The sequence below is a fragment of the Dasypus novemcinctus genome, chromosome 5 (genome assembly GCF_030445035.2).
Source record: "Dasypus novemcinctus isolate mDasNov1 chromosome 5, mDasNov1.1.hap2, whole genome shotgun sequence".
Taxonomy (NCBI): domain Eukaryota; kingdom Metazoa; phylum Chordata; class Mammalia; order Cingulata; family Dasypodidae; genus Dasypus; species Dasypus novemcinctus.
Genome location: NC_080677.1, coordinates 55,897,143 through 55,916,081, shown reverse-complemented (window position 1 = coordinate 55,916,081; position 18,939 = coordinate 55,897,143). Strand labels below are relative to the sequence as shown.

Below are 18,939 nucleotides of genomic sequence, written 5' to 3'. Positions count from 1 at the left end.
CACATTTACATAAAAAACTAGAAATACTTATTTTCAAATAGACCAGGAAGAGTAAGTCATTCTTGTCTACAGGTGGATTATGGGTCTTTCACCAACAGGCCTTTTCCATTTGTGATTTGAGGGCGTACTATGACTTTTAAGTCTGGAATGCATAATACAAGTCTCCATGTAAAGTCTAGAGTGACAATATAATCCCTGGGGTTAAAAGTCAACATCTCAAAACCATTACCCATAATTTAGTAGAAGAGGTGTGGTATAGTGTTCATAAGACAACTACACTGTCATTTTCCTGCAAGAATATGACAGGTGTGTATAGCAATTGTTAGAGGGAGTGAGAAGACAGGCATGTCTCCATCAATCCTCGCTGTGGTGACATTCAGGGTAACTGATGTTCTTTCTCTGTAATGCCCATATAATGCCCAGGGATACGGCTCTACCATTATTTTCCATTTCCTTAATGTGGTTGCTTCATTCATTTCATCTGCTAGCCTCAAACCATTCCAGCTTGAAAAAGTACTGCTGGCTGCTCTAGCAAAGACCATGCTGAGGGAGATTCTTCCACCCATGTGAGACTGACAATGGGAAATGAAACATAACAAGTCAGCCCTAATTCTGACTGACTTGGGCCGGAGACACATGCAAGTGAAACTAGTTCCTGGGAATGTTGGTAAAATTGCTCTTGCCTACCCCATGTCTCCCAACTAATAACAGAAAATTGTGCCCCAGGAGAAGACAGGCTTGATCCAGGTGTTTACTCAAGGAGTACAAGACCACTTCTTGGCTCTATGAGGATATCTGGTATATTTGTGAGCATACCTTCTGAAATTTCAAAAATGTACAAATCCAAATGTTAAGACATTTAGAAATGAGCTTCTGGGGAGGACCCAAATTCAGGAGCCCTCCCAAAGAGTTCGCATTTCTTTTTCAAGTAAGTTAGGATGTGATCGTCACAGTTGTAATACTATTATCAATATGAGTGACATTATTTCTGCTAGAAAATAAAAACAAAATATTTTTCTCTTTTCCTCTGGTTTTTCTAATACATAGCTAAAAACATACAGTTAATGTTGTGATTGTCTTTTAACTTCCACTATTGCCTGGCTGATTGGTACCAGGATCAAAAAGGATAAGGAGGCCTACCACAGATTACTAAATAATTTCCTTTCACACCCACCACACATATGCATTTGGGACCACAGGAAATCCTAATTAAAACAAAATCCTTCTGCCACACAGTAAGTTTAACGTTAAAATAAATAAAAACAATCTGGCATCAATACTGGAAAAATGAACTGTTCCAGTGCCTTTTTTCTTTCCATTAAGTAGAGCTATGTGTGTGTTTGTGTGTGTGCACATGAATACACACATGCCCACACTTGCCCAAATGTCTGCTGCTATTCCTCTTTACATTTCTCTCTCTTCTTTTAAGCTGAGTTTTATTACTCATCAAAGGCTGGTAGTGCTGATTAAAGTCACTCCTCCTCTAGGCATTTGCCTCTGTACATTCTTCTAGACCAAGGATTCTTGCCTTTTTTGTTCCATGGACCCCTCTGCCAGTGAGGTGAAAACCACAGACCCCTTACTAAGTCCTCACTATACTGTGTATTATTTAATAAATATATCACACCTTCATCAACACATCCCCACAAGAGTAATGTTTTTTGAATTTCAGTTCAAGCTCACAGACCCCTTGTTAAAAATCCCTGTTCTAAACTTTCCTTCCTTCCCTGCTAATCCATTAGGGTTAGGGTGATTTATGTGGATGTGTGGTAGTTAAGAGCCAAGTTGGGCTCTTGTTAAATAAAACCAGGTGGATTTTGGATTCACAGCAAGGTTTGGACCCTGCTCTCCCATTCTTTACTTTTCTAAACCTGCTATTTGTAGGTGAGATTTGTGTCAGCTAGTCTTCCATTTGGTCTCCATATGGAGCTTTGTATGCTGTGTTGGCTCAGGGCCTTGAGCTGGATGCTGCATAGTGCTTCAGACTGAACATTCACCAGAGATTTGGGCAAGGGGATTGTCCACAGTTCCACAACTAATCAGATATTTAGAAACCTGATTAGGATTAGCACTTAGCTGCAGATCTCTGCTCCATTTGCCACTGTGCAGATCCACTGAGGTTGACTCATTTGCAACTTTTGGCATGATGTGAAAAAGATACAGGGCTTAGTTGTCTTTCCATCAGTATTGGATGAAAGAGGTGATACAGTTGCCAAAACAAGTAAATGTAATCCAGGTTGCATTAATAGGGGCCTGCTAGAGGCATACTTTCTATCACATGAGAAGTTCTCATTTAATGCTACCCTGATTTCTGCATTCTCCTGGTCAGAACATAGGTAGATAGTTGTGCTTTGTTCTCAGAAATTCACTGTAAGAGGAACTTAGACAAAAAGGGGCATATTCAGAAGACACTGACCATGATGGGGAAGATACTGAAAACCAGGTACCCAGAGAACTGCTGATGGAATTGATTATGGTTAGTCCTAGTAAAACAAGACTCAGGGGGATATAAAACAACTACCTGTAAATATTCTTAAAAGCTGTGTAATGTAGCATTTCTGTAATCTAAAGCTTCTTTAAAAATTAAAAAAATTAAAAAGCTGTGTGATCCCAGTGAGCACTGAACTGAAATTATCTCCTTGAACTTTCATTATCCTCACTGGTAGAAGAAGAACTCCTATGAATTAGTGCTAAAACTGACTACCCTTTCAGAAAGGTGTTTAAGCAGTTTGGACCACCTCTTGGTAGAGGCAGAGGAGTAGCTGCTTAGATGACTATTACCGTTTCTTCTGACCAGGAGTTTATATGATAATAACAGTTTGGGAGACATCTTTTATATAATATCAACTTTCCAATACTAAAGATTGTTTCATTGTAGTTGTGGCTAGGTATTGTGGACAGTAACTCAGCAAGGGCAAGACTTAGTCTGTCAGCTATTTGCACAGAGAAGCATCAAGTAAGTTGTGGTTTGGCCACCGATGGCTAAGCTGCCTGAAATCTAACCCAAATTACCACTAGGTTCTGCTTATGCTAACTGTCCATTTAGTATTTAATGCGCAGCTGCAAATGATTTTAGCATACCATTTAGGATACTGCAGAGTGAAATAACCTACTAGAGTTATGACAAAAGCCTACAGCATCTTGCTTACTGTTCCTGGGATGTAAAAATGACTTTTCTCAACACTCTAGCCATATATAAACCTCCATAATACTCCAGATGATATTTGGAACATAAGCCTATCATTATCACAGACTTTGCAATAACATAAAAGAAACTAATTTTATCTCACTAGGTACATTGTGCCAATTTCCACCACCAATGTCTCTCCCCAAATTAAAGAAGCTGATGAATATTAACCACTTTCTGTAAATAATGTTAACAAATGTTTGGCATGGTGACTCTATGTATTAAACTCCAAGCTGAGCAACACTTATTCCTTCCACAAGTTCTCGCCTTTTGAAAACTGTCTTTTTCATTCACTCGTTTTGAGCCTAGAAGCCAAAGTAGGCAATGGAGGCTCATACAAGTCATTCAAATTCTCCTCCCTGTGCTGCTGCAGCCTCATTGATCCTCACTTGCTCTAGCTTTCTTCAGTTCCATTGCTTTGCATCTGATTGAGCAAGGTGAAGCTTTCTAAGTGCTTCCACTTAAAATGTGTTGCTGTCAAGGTGTTTAGAAAGAAATTAGGTTCAAATCAAAAGTGGTCAATGACCCGAGAGGCTTGTGTTGTTGGATGATGTCACTCTTCAATCCTTGTTTTAGGGTAACGTGTTGGCACTGAAATGGAGACCTTTCCCCCTGTTCTGTGTTCATCTTTTGCAGCATCCTGTGTACTGTGTAAATGTGGTTGGAACCCAGAATGCTCATAACCTCATCACTGTCTCTACTGATGGTAAAATGTGCTCCTGGAGCCTGGACATGCTCTCAACTCCACAGGTGGGTTTGTTTTCCCCTACACATAAGACATCATAGTTAAAAGAGATACCGTCCTAATGGAACATTGCTCCTAAAAGCCAAACCCTCACATCCTCCATGAGCTAAAACCAGTGGATGCACTTGAAAGAGTGGGCCTGCTTTCGGCAGTCTCCTCTTGAAGCCAAAACCCATTTCCTTTACCACAAATCGTGTAATTATTGTAATACGTTAATATGTAGGTCAGTTTCAAGTGAAAATGAAATAATCCATTTTAAAGCATAATAATTATGGAAGTTGCCTGTGGTATGAATTGTACTTACCCTCCAGCATTGTTAAGCAAATGCAGGCAAGGTTGGAGCTCAGCAGAACAATCCTCATGGTACTTGCCTTGGAGGAAAGATATCCCAGCAAAACAGAAATCCAAGTCCTTGCTTGTATCTGGTAGCCTAGACAACCGACTGTACCTATGAAGAATGTGTCAAACCCCCTGCTTTCCCCTCTAGAATGTTTGTTAGTATGGCTCCTGCCTTTCCATTCGCAACAAATGAGAAGTTGAAAATGATAAATACCAAAGCTTCCAAACCACTGCTGATTATAGTAATGGAAACCAAACAAAGGAGCAGAAGTAGAGGAAACCTTTGGGAAGGCATCTTTAAATAAAACTTTCAGAATATATGTGTGTATACATACACAACAGAGACAGATACCTACACAGAAATAAACTTTTTCCTCATTTCTTTGTAGAGGAAAAAAAAGACTTCACTAACCTCCAACTGAGAAACACAAGCAAGAGTTTATTGTTATAGTTTTTAACAAAAATATCAGGATACTTCAAGAAAATTATAAAATTTATCTAGGAGATAATTCCCAATTTTAACATTCTTTCCTTTTCCCACATTAAGGAACTTATAATGTCTCTCACAGTATTAGGAGAAATGGAAGTTTCAAAATACATAAGAAAATGTAGAAACTGTAAATAATCTCCCCTTAAGCCTCCACAGAAAACAAATGTAGAGAATACTAAGACTGAAATGAGTTTTTTAGAATTTTAGGGGGAGAGAAAAAGAGAGGCAATAATTATATAGGTCTGGAGTTATGTGTGGGTATTTTACAACTTTGTCTTAAAATTCTCAGCAATGTGTTGTTTTCTTTTAGAAGCAGGGACACCCACTATTTAGGAACATTTAATTACCCATTCTGCTGATCAGTTGTATATTTCTCTAGGTTAAAACCAGTCACACAAGGGCAACAAGACCATTTTTATTAGTTTTATGCCCACAGATTCCCATCTCTAAACCGACATTTCATTACACGGCATGACTTCTGTGGAGAGCAGGGAGGACTAGAGGGTGACGCTGATCCCTGTCTCTCCCACGTGGTTGACCAGGAGACTCTACCTTCCCTGCTGCTACATGTGGAGCAGACTGTTGGATGGCCCAGTTTTCCATATTATATTGTCGTAATGACCCCTCCCTCAGTCCAGATACTGGTGCTCACTCACTTCATCTGGATTAAAGGATGTGGAACTGTGAGCACAGCACATGTCCAGGAGGGCTGCTACAGCACTGTTAGCATGGGATTTCGATTTATGGACTCCTCTGCTGAGAACACCTGGTTTGTTTGCACAGGAAAGACTGATTCCCCAAATGATAGGATACCCCAGAATGATTTCTTTTTAACAATTTCAAATGCACAAAATAGATCAATTGATGTAAATATCCAAAAATACTCAGGGATACCATTTATACTTAGTCTTCACTGTCATAAACCTGAGTCAGCAATATGTCTTTTAAAATACACTTTAATCCCCAATTTTTAAAAAAAATTATTTTATATAAAATAAGGGCTTTCATTTACTCTTTTAAAGGCTTGTTTAAACAAAGTGCTTTGCAGGCCAATTGCCTATATTCCCTTCTTGAAATCTAGTCTCTGCTGAAATCTGGTTTTTATGGCCTGAGAGTGGCAACTTGCTGGTTTTAGACCATGGAGGACACACACTACTGCTTTGACAAATGTACTTAGTGCATCTCATATTAACACATGTGTATCCTCATGAACAATTGATTTTGAAGATGTTTGTAAATAGAAGGGTATTATGTGTTTTATTAAAGCTTGGGGCTGACAAGTGTAACCATTACAGTATTATCTTTAGTTTCTGCACCATTAGTTTCAAAATTCTCACCTGTCATCTCTGCCTGACTTAAGAAGCAACAGCAAATGCTGATGAAATCCAGCCGGCCTGAAACCAGAGATAGACAGAAGCGTGAATGTCAGGGGCAGTAAAGCGTGGTTTCTGGCACAGCCGGGGTCTTTTGTAACGCTGTGTGAAAAGCAAACAGACAATTTAGCCAAATGATTTTTCCATGCTATCTTTGGCATGGCAAGGAGTTGACAGATGGAAATGTAACCATGCCGTGTTTTGGTAGGAGAGCATGGAGCTGGTGTACAATAAGTCCAAGCCTGTGGCTGTTACCGGAATGGCTTTCCCAATGGGAGATGTCAATAATTTCGTGGTCGGCAGCGAGGAGGGTACAGTCTACACGGCTTGTCGTCATGGAAGGTGATTTTCTGTTTTCTCATTGAGGACGTGTTGCTCTTTTCTGAAGGTCTATTACCACACCCTGAGTTATAATCACCTTTCATTATGTGAATGGCATTCCTGAAGACAGGCAAACACAACTTTGAGCGTTCATCATCTTAAAGCATATGACTGCTGCGGTCTTTACTCATTTGTAAATCTCTGATGCTCACAGTGCCTTGAGGAAAACAGTCCAAGCTTCTTAGCATAACACGTGAGACCCTTAACTACCTGCCTTTTCCCAGCCTTATCTTCTCCACATACCTTCAAGCACCAGCTGCTGCCTATCAGGTATGACAGTCCCCAAGCATGGCTTACCCCAGCAGCCTCCGCCACATGTCTTCTTTTCACCTGGCCCTAGCCTTTCTCTCTTCTTGGCCTGGTTCGTTCCTCTTCTACTCAGACACTCCACTTTGAAACTTTTCAGACTCTCTCGAGCAAGAGAAAACCACTCCCTCCTTTATAGTCTCAGAGAATTTTCTTTCCTTTTATTCATTCATTCATTAAAGAAGTATTTATTAAGGACCACCCACGTACCAGGCACCATCCTAAGGATGCAGCAAGGAACAAGACAGACATGGAGTCAATATGTTTCTTGAAACATATTGAAAGATAAATAAACAAGTAACTATGTAGTTTTAGGTGGTAATAAGTGCTATGGAGAAAAATTAAAACAGGATAAGGAGATTGGGGCTGCAGGCTGTCAGAGAAGTTTTGCTACTTTTTATATCTGCTTCTACAATAGCATTTAATTTCAATTATTTATTCACCTGCCATTTCCTCTTATTAGACTATTTCTGTTTCATCTTTGATTCTCTGCCCAATGCCTGGCACATAATAAGTAAGGATCTAAAAATCTATTTGAGCAATGAATAAATGACTATATCCAAATATATAGCCTAGGGCCCCTACTCCTAGTCAAAGGGGCTGGACCAGTATAAGATATGCAAGCCACCTTGCAATTTCCAGATGATAAGAGTCTGCTTTGATTGAGAGATGGCACATATCCCCTGGAAAGCTATCAAGATCAAGCGGAATCTAAAAATTTGGACTGGATTATAAACTTGCATGCAAAAATTAACAGGTGGCCTCACATCTTTTGAAGGGTTCACTATGTCCACCCTGGTGTTTAACCTCTTTTTCACCTTAGTAGTTCTTGTTCAATTGATTTTTCATCTCCTGCACTCATTCCAGGCTAATTAGATTTAATGAGGAATAACAAACAGTTCCAACTTCATAGTTGGATGTTTCTGTGATTTGTAGAAGTTATGAGCATCTGTGGTTCAGCTATGTGATTTTTCTATGGGTACATGTTATGATACTCCTGCTGCTCTGTATGTAGAAACAAGCAGTATTTGCCCTGCTTACGTGATTTAAAGATGACTACGGAAATTACATCTCACAGTTTCATACGCAACACTCCTGCTTCATAAAAGCTGGCTAAAACCATGCATTAAAGTTTTATCAAATCATGAAAATATCTGATAACATTATTCCTTCACCCAAACACCTACTGCACACCTACTTGGAGCCAAGCACATTGCTAGGTGCTGTGAGGCATGAGGCTATCATTTAAACATGGTTCTCATCATCAAGAAGTTGACAGAGGGAAAGGTAAATGTACAACAGGTAGAATGTTCTGAGTGGCATAAGAAAGTCACAGAGAATGTAGTGGGCTAATCACGGAGTCCCACGTTTAGCTACACATTTATTAGAATTAATAGGAGATAGGGTCAGCTCACTTAACCCAGGGGATTACCTAGGACCTTAAATATCTGTGAAAGTTATAAAGTACGGTCACTGATAATTTTCAGAATTATTTTTCCCAAGTTTCATCAATGTGAGAAGTAGTTTCTCCATTTCTGTTCTATGGCTTTTTTTCATTTTCAGGCACAATCAGAATATGCACTTTTGGTTCCAAAGAAGAGTATCTATACCAAACACCACAAATCTCTTTACAATGAGCTCGATTTCACTTTTCTATCAGTTCATCCATCTGAAATACAAAATATAGCTCTTAGTAAAGTCATATAGTAGCAGGAATTGGGCTTCGTCATCATTTTAAATGGGTCATATAGGGTTATAGGGCAGGGGCAGGGATTGGGGAATTTCTCCTTTCTGCCTAACATGGAGGAGGTGCAAATCCACTTCCATAAATTAAGTAAGGTCTTCATTTTGCACCCTATAAACCCTTTCAGGATGCTGTTAAGAACAAGTGGAATCTCACCAGGGGCCACTTCAAAGATCAGTTCCTCGTGTTCATTAGAACAAATTTAAATGATCACGTGTGGAACTGCTGTTAGCAGTTTCACTGGACGTAATTTTTGAGTGCCTGTTACATGGAACACACTGCAGCACTTTGCTTATAATTTCAAATTTTGCTCAGCACATTGACATTTTTCGGTACTCTAGAAGCCTCAATGTTTTAATAACTTAATTCACTTTTACTCATCATGACATAATATTTAGGTTCCACAATCCCTACATATTTGTCATATTTATAACCTCACACATGGATTTTTAAAAATATGGTATTTTGGTTATGTTCTCTAAGATTTTTCTAATTGCATATGATTGCATGTAGACTATTATGTGATAATAGAGGCTGGAAATAATCCCAGCTTGGTTAAATCAGTTAAATTTGCCTGTGGGTAACTTTTTTTTTTTTCAGCAATTTTTTTTGTCTTCTTTTTTTAAAGATACATAAATCACAGAAAATGTTACATTAAAAATTATAAGAGGTTCCCATATACCCCACACCCCACACCATCCCCACTCCTCCCATATCAACAACCTCTTTCATTCATTGCATTTGTTTTCAGTTTTTGGTTTTTTTAAGATTTTTTAAATTTTTTGTTTATTCCTCTCCCCTTCCCTGCCCGCCCCCCCCCCCCCCAGTTGTCTCCTCTCTGTGTCCATTCGCTGTGTGTTCTTCTGTGTCTGTTTGTATTCTTGTCAGCAGCACTGGGAATCTATGTCTCTTTTTGTTGCGTCATCTTGTTGCATCAGCTCTCCATGTGTGCGGCACCACCCTAGGCAGGCTGCACTTTTTTGTGCTGGGCAGCTCCCCTTACAGGGTGCACTCCTTGTGCATGGGGCTCCCCTATGCGGGGGACACCCCTGTGTGGCAGGGCACTCCTCGCGCACATCAGCACTGCACATGGGCCAGCTCCACACGGGTCAAGAAGCCCTGGGTTTGAACCCTGGACCTCCCATGTGGTAGGTGGATCCTCTAACCATTGAGCCAAATCTGCTTCCTGCATTCATTGCATTCGATGAATACATTTTGGAGCATTGCTACACCGCATGGATTATAGTTTATATTGTAGTTTACACTCCCTCCTAGTTCATTCAGTGGATTACGACTGGATATATAATGTCCTGTATCTGTCCCTGCAATATCATTCAGGACAACTCCAAGTCCCCAAAATGCCACCTTATCACACCTCTGCTACCCTCTCCCTGCCCTCAGCAACTCCCGTGGACACTGTCTCCTCATCAATGATACAATTTCTTCCATTTCTAGGACTTACTTGTTTTCTACTATAGAACTTTTGTGACACTAGCAATAGAAGAAATTGGGGTAACTTTTAAAATATGAATTACTATCTCTTGAATGTGCTTCTTTAAAAACAAAGGCCTATGTTTACCTCTTTTCCTTTGCTAGTTCATGCAACAAATATTTATTGAGCACTTCCTGTGTGCTTAACTCTTAGCAACAAGAAAGAAAAGGTACCTGTCATCATGGAATTTATACTTACTAGACTTGTAAATCTCTCTTCTGCTTTGAGTGAAAACATCGTTTTCTCCATATTACATTTAAATTAAGCATATTGTTTTATGATGACAAGGGTTTCCACAAAGTATTATAATATATATGAACTTAAATTAAGAAATTTCCTTGGAAAGATAAATGATTATTCCTTTAAGGATCTGTAAAGTTTTATAGCTGATAGACTTTCCAAAAGGAGTTAAAGTGGAACATGTGCAAAACGTCATCACAAAAATAGAATTGTCTTATAAATATGGAATTTTCTGAGGTCTAAGTGTATATGTGTTCCTTCAGCATACTTGATCAACCTTGCTAGGCTCTGAGGAACTCCTAAAAAAGAATATTTAATTCTCAAGATTAAAAAGATTGTTGTCCCTTTATTACCCCGTCTCATTCTTAATAATTATGTTTTTAATCATCAAGAATAGCATAACACTTTTGCAAACTTTTTTTAAAATTTACAGATAACTGTAAATGTGGCTTCATTTTTTGATAGTGCATGTTCGTTCTAAATTTTGGAGAAGCTATCATGCAGAGATGAGTTTTTCTTTAAAGCAATCACTGTTTTGCAAAGGTCAGTGACATTGTTTTCACATTTGTTCTTTGTGTAGCAAAGCAGGTATTGGTGAGGTCTTTGAAGGTCATCAAGGACCAGTGACGGGAATTAATTGCCACATGGCAGTGGGCCCTATTGACTTTTCACACCTGTTTGTCACATCATCCTTTGACTGGACCATCAAACTGTGGACCACAAAGGTAAGAATATTTTAATTGAACTTCTCAGGTTATAGATTGAGGAAGAGGCCTTTGTCCATTTCCTGGGGTTTGCTTTAGAGCAAGAGTTCTTAACCTTTTTTGTTCCAGGGACCCTTTTGCCAGTCAGGTGAAGTGAATACTACTGTAATTTATTTATTGCATACATTCATAAGTGAAGGAAATCTAGATTTCAGTTAGGGGTCAGAGAAAATAAGATAATAACCTGATTTTTTTTAATCTAAGCTCATAGACCCCCTGAAATCTTTCCGTGGACCCCTTGGGAGTCTTTGGACCCCTGATACAGAAGATAATTATTTTTTTGTCTTTATTTATTTTTTTAATATTACATTAAAAAAATATGAGGTCCCCATATACCCCTCATCCACCTCACCCCACTCCTCCCCCCATAACAACAATCTCCTCCATCATAATGAGACATTCATTGCATTTGGTGAATACATCTCTGAGCACCGCTGTACCTCATGATCAATGGTTCACATCATAGCCCACACTCTCCCACAGTCCACCCAGTGGGCCATGGGAGGACATACAATGTCTGCTAACTGTCCCTGCAGAACCACCCAGGACAACTCCAAGTCCTGAAAATGCCCTCACATCTCATCTCAGAAGATAATTATTGAAGCTCAGTGATGGATATTATTCTACTTTTGAATATGTTTGGAATTTTCTGTAAAAAAAAGAGTAAGGAGTAATCGACAGCAACGAATACTTCAGAGAAGCAACACCAGAACTCAATTATGTTCTTTGTATCTAGCAACAAGGAAGTTTCAGGTGCCGATGGCAGGCACAGTGTCATTGGAGTATGTTGATGGTGAGACACAAATTACAATGGATTAAGGAGTGAATGGAAAATGAGGAACCATAGAAGAAACATCAAGAATTTCAACTATTAAGAGAGGAGATAGGGAGTTAAGAGAGAGTTTTTTTCTTTTTGTCTTTTTTCTTTCTTTTCTTTCTTTCTTTTTTTTTCCTTTTTTTAAGGTCCTAGAGGCTCTTAAGAATGCCACAGTTGTTGAAGAGCCAGTAAAGGAAGGTGAAAATCTATGTCAGGTAGAAAGAGAGACCTGAATATGTGGAAGTGATGAGATCCATAGCATGGCAAAGGAATGAACTGTAAAATAGAGCAATGATATCTCTTCTATTGTAACTAAGGAGCAAAAGGCAATGAGACAAATATATGTACATGTGTAGGTTTGGTGAATAGAAGTGAGAAAACTCTCCTATAAGGCTTCTCTTTCTCAGTGAGGTAGTTAATGAAATAATCTGCTGAGTGGAACATGGAGGTAGTTAAGGGAACAGGTTCCAGCTGGTCACAGAGAACAAGCAAGAGCTGATTAGGGAAGCAGAGAAGGAAGGACTATGGGCCAGAAGGTCAAGGTGCAGTATGGAGCACTCGTTGGAGTTGAAGACCAGAATATTTTAGTGGCATCAATCTTCAAGCTAACTTCTTCCAGGAGGCTCAGTGGCCCAAAGATGGGGCATGGATGAAGGGAATGTTCAGAGGAACTGGGTAGGAGCTTTACCAGAAAGTGACAGAACTCGGGATAGGGAGATATGGAGAAGAGAACATTTGATATGGTAGACAAAAGATTCGAAGCTGGAGCTGAAAGGAAAGGGAAAGAGAAAGCAAAGGGAGCAGAGAATTGGAAGTTTCTTTAAGATCAAAGAACAGGTATGATAAAAGTTATCGAGTAAGAGAGTTAGTAAAATGGGAGATTTTTGTTAGAAAGTGATATGTTTGGCTTTAGTATCTCACAACTGGAATAGTTCCAAGTGAAAAAAAAAAAAAAGAGTGTACTTATGGGTAGAGCTGCAGTGGCATAAAGTGGAGTTCACTGGAATTGAGGAGGGCCTGGAAATAAAAAATAAATTAAAAAAAGGTCAAGGTGCTGCTTTGAGTGGGCCAGGATGATGGCAAGGCTGCGACAGGAAAGAAGACAGTGATCCTAGTGCTTAAGTCTTCAAAATATTAGGGGGAGAGGTAAATGATGGTACCTGATGCTTGAAAGGAGCAGGACTTTTTTACTAGAGAACTTGAGAGTAATGGTCTGAAATAGGCCTGGAGAGCAAGGAAGAAGCTGACCTACTCACTAATACTGAAACACTGTGTGATAATGAGCAGCTTCTACTTGAGGTGATGGAGAGCTGGAGTTCCACTGGTGCATGTGGTGGAAAGAAGGCTGAGGATGGAGGCTAATGAGTTCACCATGGAATGTGAGGTATGAAGGGCATGGGGAACATCTGGAACGGAGCAGGGGCAGCAGATGTTTAGTTCTGGTGAAATACGTAACGATAAATATCTTCAGAAAGCACTATGAGGGTGCAAAAAAAGGACCTAGAAGTTAGAACAGGGGCCCAGTGAAGAGCGGCTTGAGGGGACACATGAAGGTGCCACCAGGATGCTAGTTGTTGCCAATCCAGCACTATGAGGACAGTGTGAAGGGGGACAGGGTTAAAGCACTACATTGCCCCCCCCACCGCCACCTGCCACCACATCACGTTTCATCACTACACCTTTGTCATGGAAGGCTTCAAATTGAACAAGAAACTTTGCTGGGAGTAGTTTACCTTGGAAACAGAAGACCAAGCAGGTTGCATTCCAGGAAGCTGAATCAACAAATGCATCAGCAGCCAGTTCCACCCAAATGGAGGAAAAAATATATTCCCTAGGGAATGGCATGAAATGAGGCTGGAATGATACGCCTATACATGATTGCGTGGATTTTTTAAAATATTATTGTGGTAGCATATATATGACATAAAGTTTGTCATTTTAACCATTTTGTACATTTCAATGGCATTAAGTACATGTACAATGTTATGCTATCATCATCACCATCTATTACCAAAACTTTTCATCACTCCAAACAGAAACTCTGCATACATTAAGAAATAACTCCCCATTTCCCCTTCCCCAAAGCCCCTGGTAACCACTAATCTACTTTCTATCACAATGAGTTTGCTTATTCTAGATATTTCATGTAAGTGAAATCATACAATATTTCTCCTTTTGTGCTTGGCTTATTTTACTGAATAATGCCGCTATGAACATTGCTGTGCATATGTCTGTTGGCATCCTTGCCTACAGTTCTCCTGAAAATATTCCTAGTAGTGGGATTGCCAGATCATATGTCGGTTCTATATTTAGGTTTCTGAGGAACAGCTACACAACCTTCCACAGAGGCTGTACCGGTTTACATTCCCACCAGCATTTCAAAAGTGTTCCTATTTCTCCACATCCTCTCCAGCACTTGTAGTTTTCTGTGTGTTTTTTTTTTTTAAATGGCCATTCTATAAGGCATGAAATGGTATCTCATTGAAGTTTTGATCTGCATTTCCCTAATAGCTTGTGGTGTCGAGCATCTTTTCATGTGCTTTTTGGCCATTTGTATTTCTTCTTTGAAAAAATATCTGCTAAAGTCTTTTGCCCATTTTTAAATGTGTTACTTGTCTTTATTTATAACATGGAAATCAAACCCTTATCAGATACATAGTTTTTGGAAAATGTTCTCCCTTTGAGTAAGCTGCCTTTTCATCTTCTTAACAAAGTTGTTTGAAGCACAAGAGTGTTTAATTTTGAGGAAGTCCCATTTATCTATTTTTCCTTTTGTTATTCATCCTAGGAGTGTAAGGCTGAAGAAACCACCACCTACCACAAGATCTTGAAGCTGTTTCCCTACATTTTCTTCTAGGGGTTTTATAGTTCTAGCTTTTACCTTTAGGTCCTTGATTCATTTTGAGTTAATTTTTATATAAGGTAAGAGTAGGGGTCCTCTTTCTTTCTTTTAGCTATAGATGTCCAGTTCTTGCAGCACCATTTGTTGAATAGACTGTCCCAGTTGGGTGGGTTTAACACCCTTGTTGATAATCACGTGACCATAGATATGAGGGTCTATTTCTGAATTCTCAGTTTAAACCCATTGGTCAAGATGTATATCTTTCTGCCAGAGCCATGCTGTTTTTACTACTGTACCTAAGTAATATGTTTTAAAATAAAGTTATAAAGTGAGAGTCCTCCAACTTAGTTCTTTTTTAAAATTTTTTTATTTAATTGCCCTTTTTTTTAAAGGCACATAGATCACAAAAAATATTACATTAAAAAATATGAGGTTCCCATATACCCCACACCCCACCCCACCCCACTCCTCCCACATCAATAACCTCTCTCATCATTGTGACACATTCATTGCTTTTGATGAATACATTTTGGAGCACTGCTGCACCACATAGATTATAATTTACATTGTAGTTTACACTCTCCCCCAGTCCATTCAGTGGGTTATGGCAGGATATATAATATTCAGCATCTGTCCCTGCAATATCATTTAGGACAACTCAGTTCTTCTTTAAGATATTTTTGGCTATTCGGTTCTCCTTACCCTTCCAAATAAATTTGATAATTGGCTTTCCCATTTCTGAAAAAAGAAAAAAAAAGACTGTTGGAATTTTTATTGGCATTGTGTTGAATCTGTAAATCACTTTAGGTAGAATTGACATCTTAATGATATTTAGTCTTCCAGTCCATGATCACAAAATGTCTTCCCATTTATTTAGGTCTTACTTGGTTTCTTTTAGCAATGTTTTGTAGTTTTCTGAATACAGACCCCTTATGTCCTTGGTTAAATTTATTTCTAAATTATTTGATTCTTTTAGTCACTATTTTAAATGGAATTTTTTTCTGACTTCCTCCTCAGAAGGCTCATTAGTAGTATATAGAAACGCTATTGATTTTTCTTGTATCCTGCCACTTTGCTGAACTCATCTATTTGTTCTAGTAGCTTTGTTGTGGTTTTGGGGGGATTTTCTAGGTATAGGATCATATCCTCAGAAAATAGTGAAAGTTTTAACTCTTCCTTTCCTATTTGAGTGTCTTTTATTAACTTATCTAGCCTAATTGCTCTCGCTAAAACTTTTAGCATAATATTGAATAACAGTGGTGACAGTGGGCATCCTTGGCTTGTTCCCAATCTCAACAGGAAAGCCTATAGTCATTCACCACTGAGTATAATGCGAGATATGAGTTTTTCATCTATGCACTTTACTGTGTTGAGAAAGCTTTCTTCTATTCCTATTTTTCAGAGTTTTTTTATCAAGAAAGAATGCTGTATTTTGTCAATGCCTTATCTACATGATTTGGGATGATCATGTGATTTTTCTTCTCCAATTTATTAATGTGGTGTATTATACTAATTGATTTTCTTGTGTTGAACCATGTTTGCATATCTGGGATAAAACCCACCTGATCATGATGTATATTCTCTTAATGTGCTGTTGGATTCAATTAGAAAGTATTTTGTTGAGGATTTTTACATCTATATTCATTAGAGAAATTGGTCTATAATTTTCTTTTTTCATAGTATCTTTATCTCACTTTGGTATTAGGGTGATGTTGGCTTCATAGAATGAGTTTGATAGTGTTCCTTCCTGTTCAATTTTTTGGAAGAGTTTGAGCAAGATTGGCATTAGATCTTTTTTTTTTTTAAGATTTATTTTTTATTTATTTCTCTCCCCTTCCCTACTCCCCAGTTGTCTGCTCTCTGTGTCCATTCGCTGTGTGTTCTTCTGTGACCACTTCTATCCTTATTAGCAGCACCTGGAATATGTGTTTCTTTTTGTTGTGTCATCTTGCTGTGTCAGGCCTCTGTGTGTGTGGTGCCATTCTTGGGCAGGCTGCACTTTCTTTCATGCTGGGTGGCTCTCCTTACGGGGCACACTCCTTGCGCATGGGGCTCCCCTACATGGGAGACACCCCTGCATGGCAGGGCACTCCTTAGGTGCATCAGCACTGCGCATGGGCCAGCTGCACACAGGTCAAGGAGGCCTGGGGTTTGAACTGCAGACCTCCCATGTGGTAGGTGGACACCCTATCCATTGGGCCAAGTCTGCTTCCCTAGATCTTCTTTGAATGATTGATAAAATTCACCTGTGAAGCCATCTGGTCCTGTGCTTTTCATTTTGGGGGGAGGGGTTGGTTGATGATACTTTACTTGTGATTGGATTGTTTAGGTCCTCTATGACTTCTAGGGTCAGTGTAGGTTGTTCTTGTCTGTCTAATTTGATGTACAGTTTTCATAGTATCTTCTTATGGTCTCTTTTATTTCTGTGGGGCCAGGGGTAGTGTCCCACTTCTCATTTCTGATTATATTTATTTGCATCTTCTTTGTCAGTCTAGGTAAACATTTGTTGATTTTTTTATCTTCTCGAAGAGCCAACTTTTGGTTTTGTTGATTCTCTCTTGGTTTTTTGTTATCAATTTTTTTTGTTTCTGCTGTGATCTTTGTTATTTCTTTCCTTCTGCTTGGTTTGGGATTAGTTTGCTGTTATTTTTATAGTTCCTCCAGATATGCATCTAGGTCTTAAATTTTAGCACTTTCTTCTTTTTTAATATAAGCACTGATGACTATAAATTTCCCTCTCAGCACTGCCTTCACTCTATCCCATATGTTTTGATATGTTGTGTTCTTATTTTCATTCATCTCAAGATATTTACTCATTTCTCTTTCAATTTCTTCTTTGACCAACTGATTTATTAAGACTCTGTTGTTTAATCTCCATATATTTGTGATTTCTCCTTCTTCTACCCATTGTTGATTTCCAGTTACATTCCATTATGATCAGAGAAAGTGCATTGTATAATTTCAATCACTTTAGATTTATTGAACCTGTCTTTGACCCAGAGGTCAAAGGAAAAGGATCTATGATCACTTGAGAAGAGTGTATATTCTGCTGTTTGGGAGCATAAGGGTCTATAAATATGTTAGGTCCAGTTCATTTATCATATTATTCAAGCTCTCTGTTCCCTTATTCATCCACTGTCCAGATGTTCTATCCAGGGCTGAGAGTTGTGTATTGAAGTCTCCAAATATTATTGTAGAAATATCTATTTCTTCCTTCAGTTTTTCCAGTATGTGCCTCATGTATTTTGGGGTATCCCATGTTTGGTGCATTAATATTTATTACAGTTATTTATTCTTGGTGAATTGCCCCTTTTATTAATATAATGAACTCTTCATCCCTTATAACAGTTTTACACTTAAAATCTATTTCATCCAACATTAGTATCACTATTTCCAATCTTTTTTTTTTTTTTTTAAAGATTTATTTATTTATTTAATTTCCCCCCCTCCCCTGGTTGTCTGTTCTTGGTGTCTATTTGCTGCGTCTTGTTTCTCCATCCGCTTCTGTTGTCGTCAGCGGCACGGGAAGTGTGGGCGGCAACATTCCTGGGCAGGCTGCACTTTCTTTTCACACTGGGCAGCTTTCCTCACGGGCGCACTCCTTGCGCGTGGGGCTCCCCCACGCGGGGGACACCCTTGCATGGCACGGCACTCCTTGCGCGCATCAGCACTGCGCATGGCCAGCTCCACACGGGTCAAGGAGGCCCGGGGTTTGAACCGCTGACCTCCCATATGGTAGACGGACGCCCTAACCACTGGGCCAAAGTCCGTTTCCCACTATTTCCAATCTTTTTTGGTTCCTATTAGTGCAAAATATCTTTTTCCAACCTTTTACTTCCAGCCCAATTGTTTCCTTGCATCTAAGGCATCTCTTGTAGTAGCAAGTAGATGGCTCATATTTTTTAACCATTCTATCTATGTCTTTTAACTGAGGAGTTCAATCCATTAACATTAAAGTGTTATTGCTATAAACGCATTACTTTCCTTTGTCCATTTTGTCCTTTGGCTTTCCATTGTCTTTTCTGCCCTTGTCTTTTCCTTTCAGGCTGCAGCACTCCCTTTAGTATCTCTTGTAAATCTTGTTTTTTTGTAGCTAGTTCTCTCAGTTTTTGTTTGTCATTGTATTAGTTAGCCAAAGGGGTGCTGATGCAAAATACCAGAAATTGCTTGGTTTTTATAAAGGGTATTTATTTGGGGTAGGAGCTTACAGATACCAGGC

At 39.0% G+C, this 18,939-nt stretch overlaps 1 protein-coding gene across 4 annotated transcripts in view; it reads left to right on the top strand.

Annotated features, from left to right (window-relative positions):
* The window catches only part of DYNC1I1 (dynein cytoplasmic 1 intermediate chain 1), a 367,795-nt gene that overhangs the window by 292,073 nt on the left and 56,783 nt on the right, over positions 1 to 18,939 (top strand). For all 4 annotated transcript variants that reach the window (XM_004470734.5, XM_004470736.5, XM_004470735.5 and 1 more), the window contains 3 exons: positions 3,824 to 3,937; positions 6,343 to 6,476; positions 10,878 to 11,022. In XM_004470734.5, the coding sequence (XP_004470791.1) occupies positions 3,824 to 3,937; positions 6,343 to 6,476; positions 10,878 to 11,022 (393 nt within the window). The remainder of the gene's footprint in view (positions 1 to 3,823; positions 3,938 to 6,342; positions 6,477 to 10,877; positions 11,023 to 18,939) is intronic.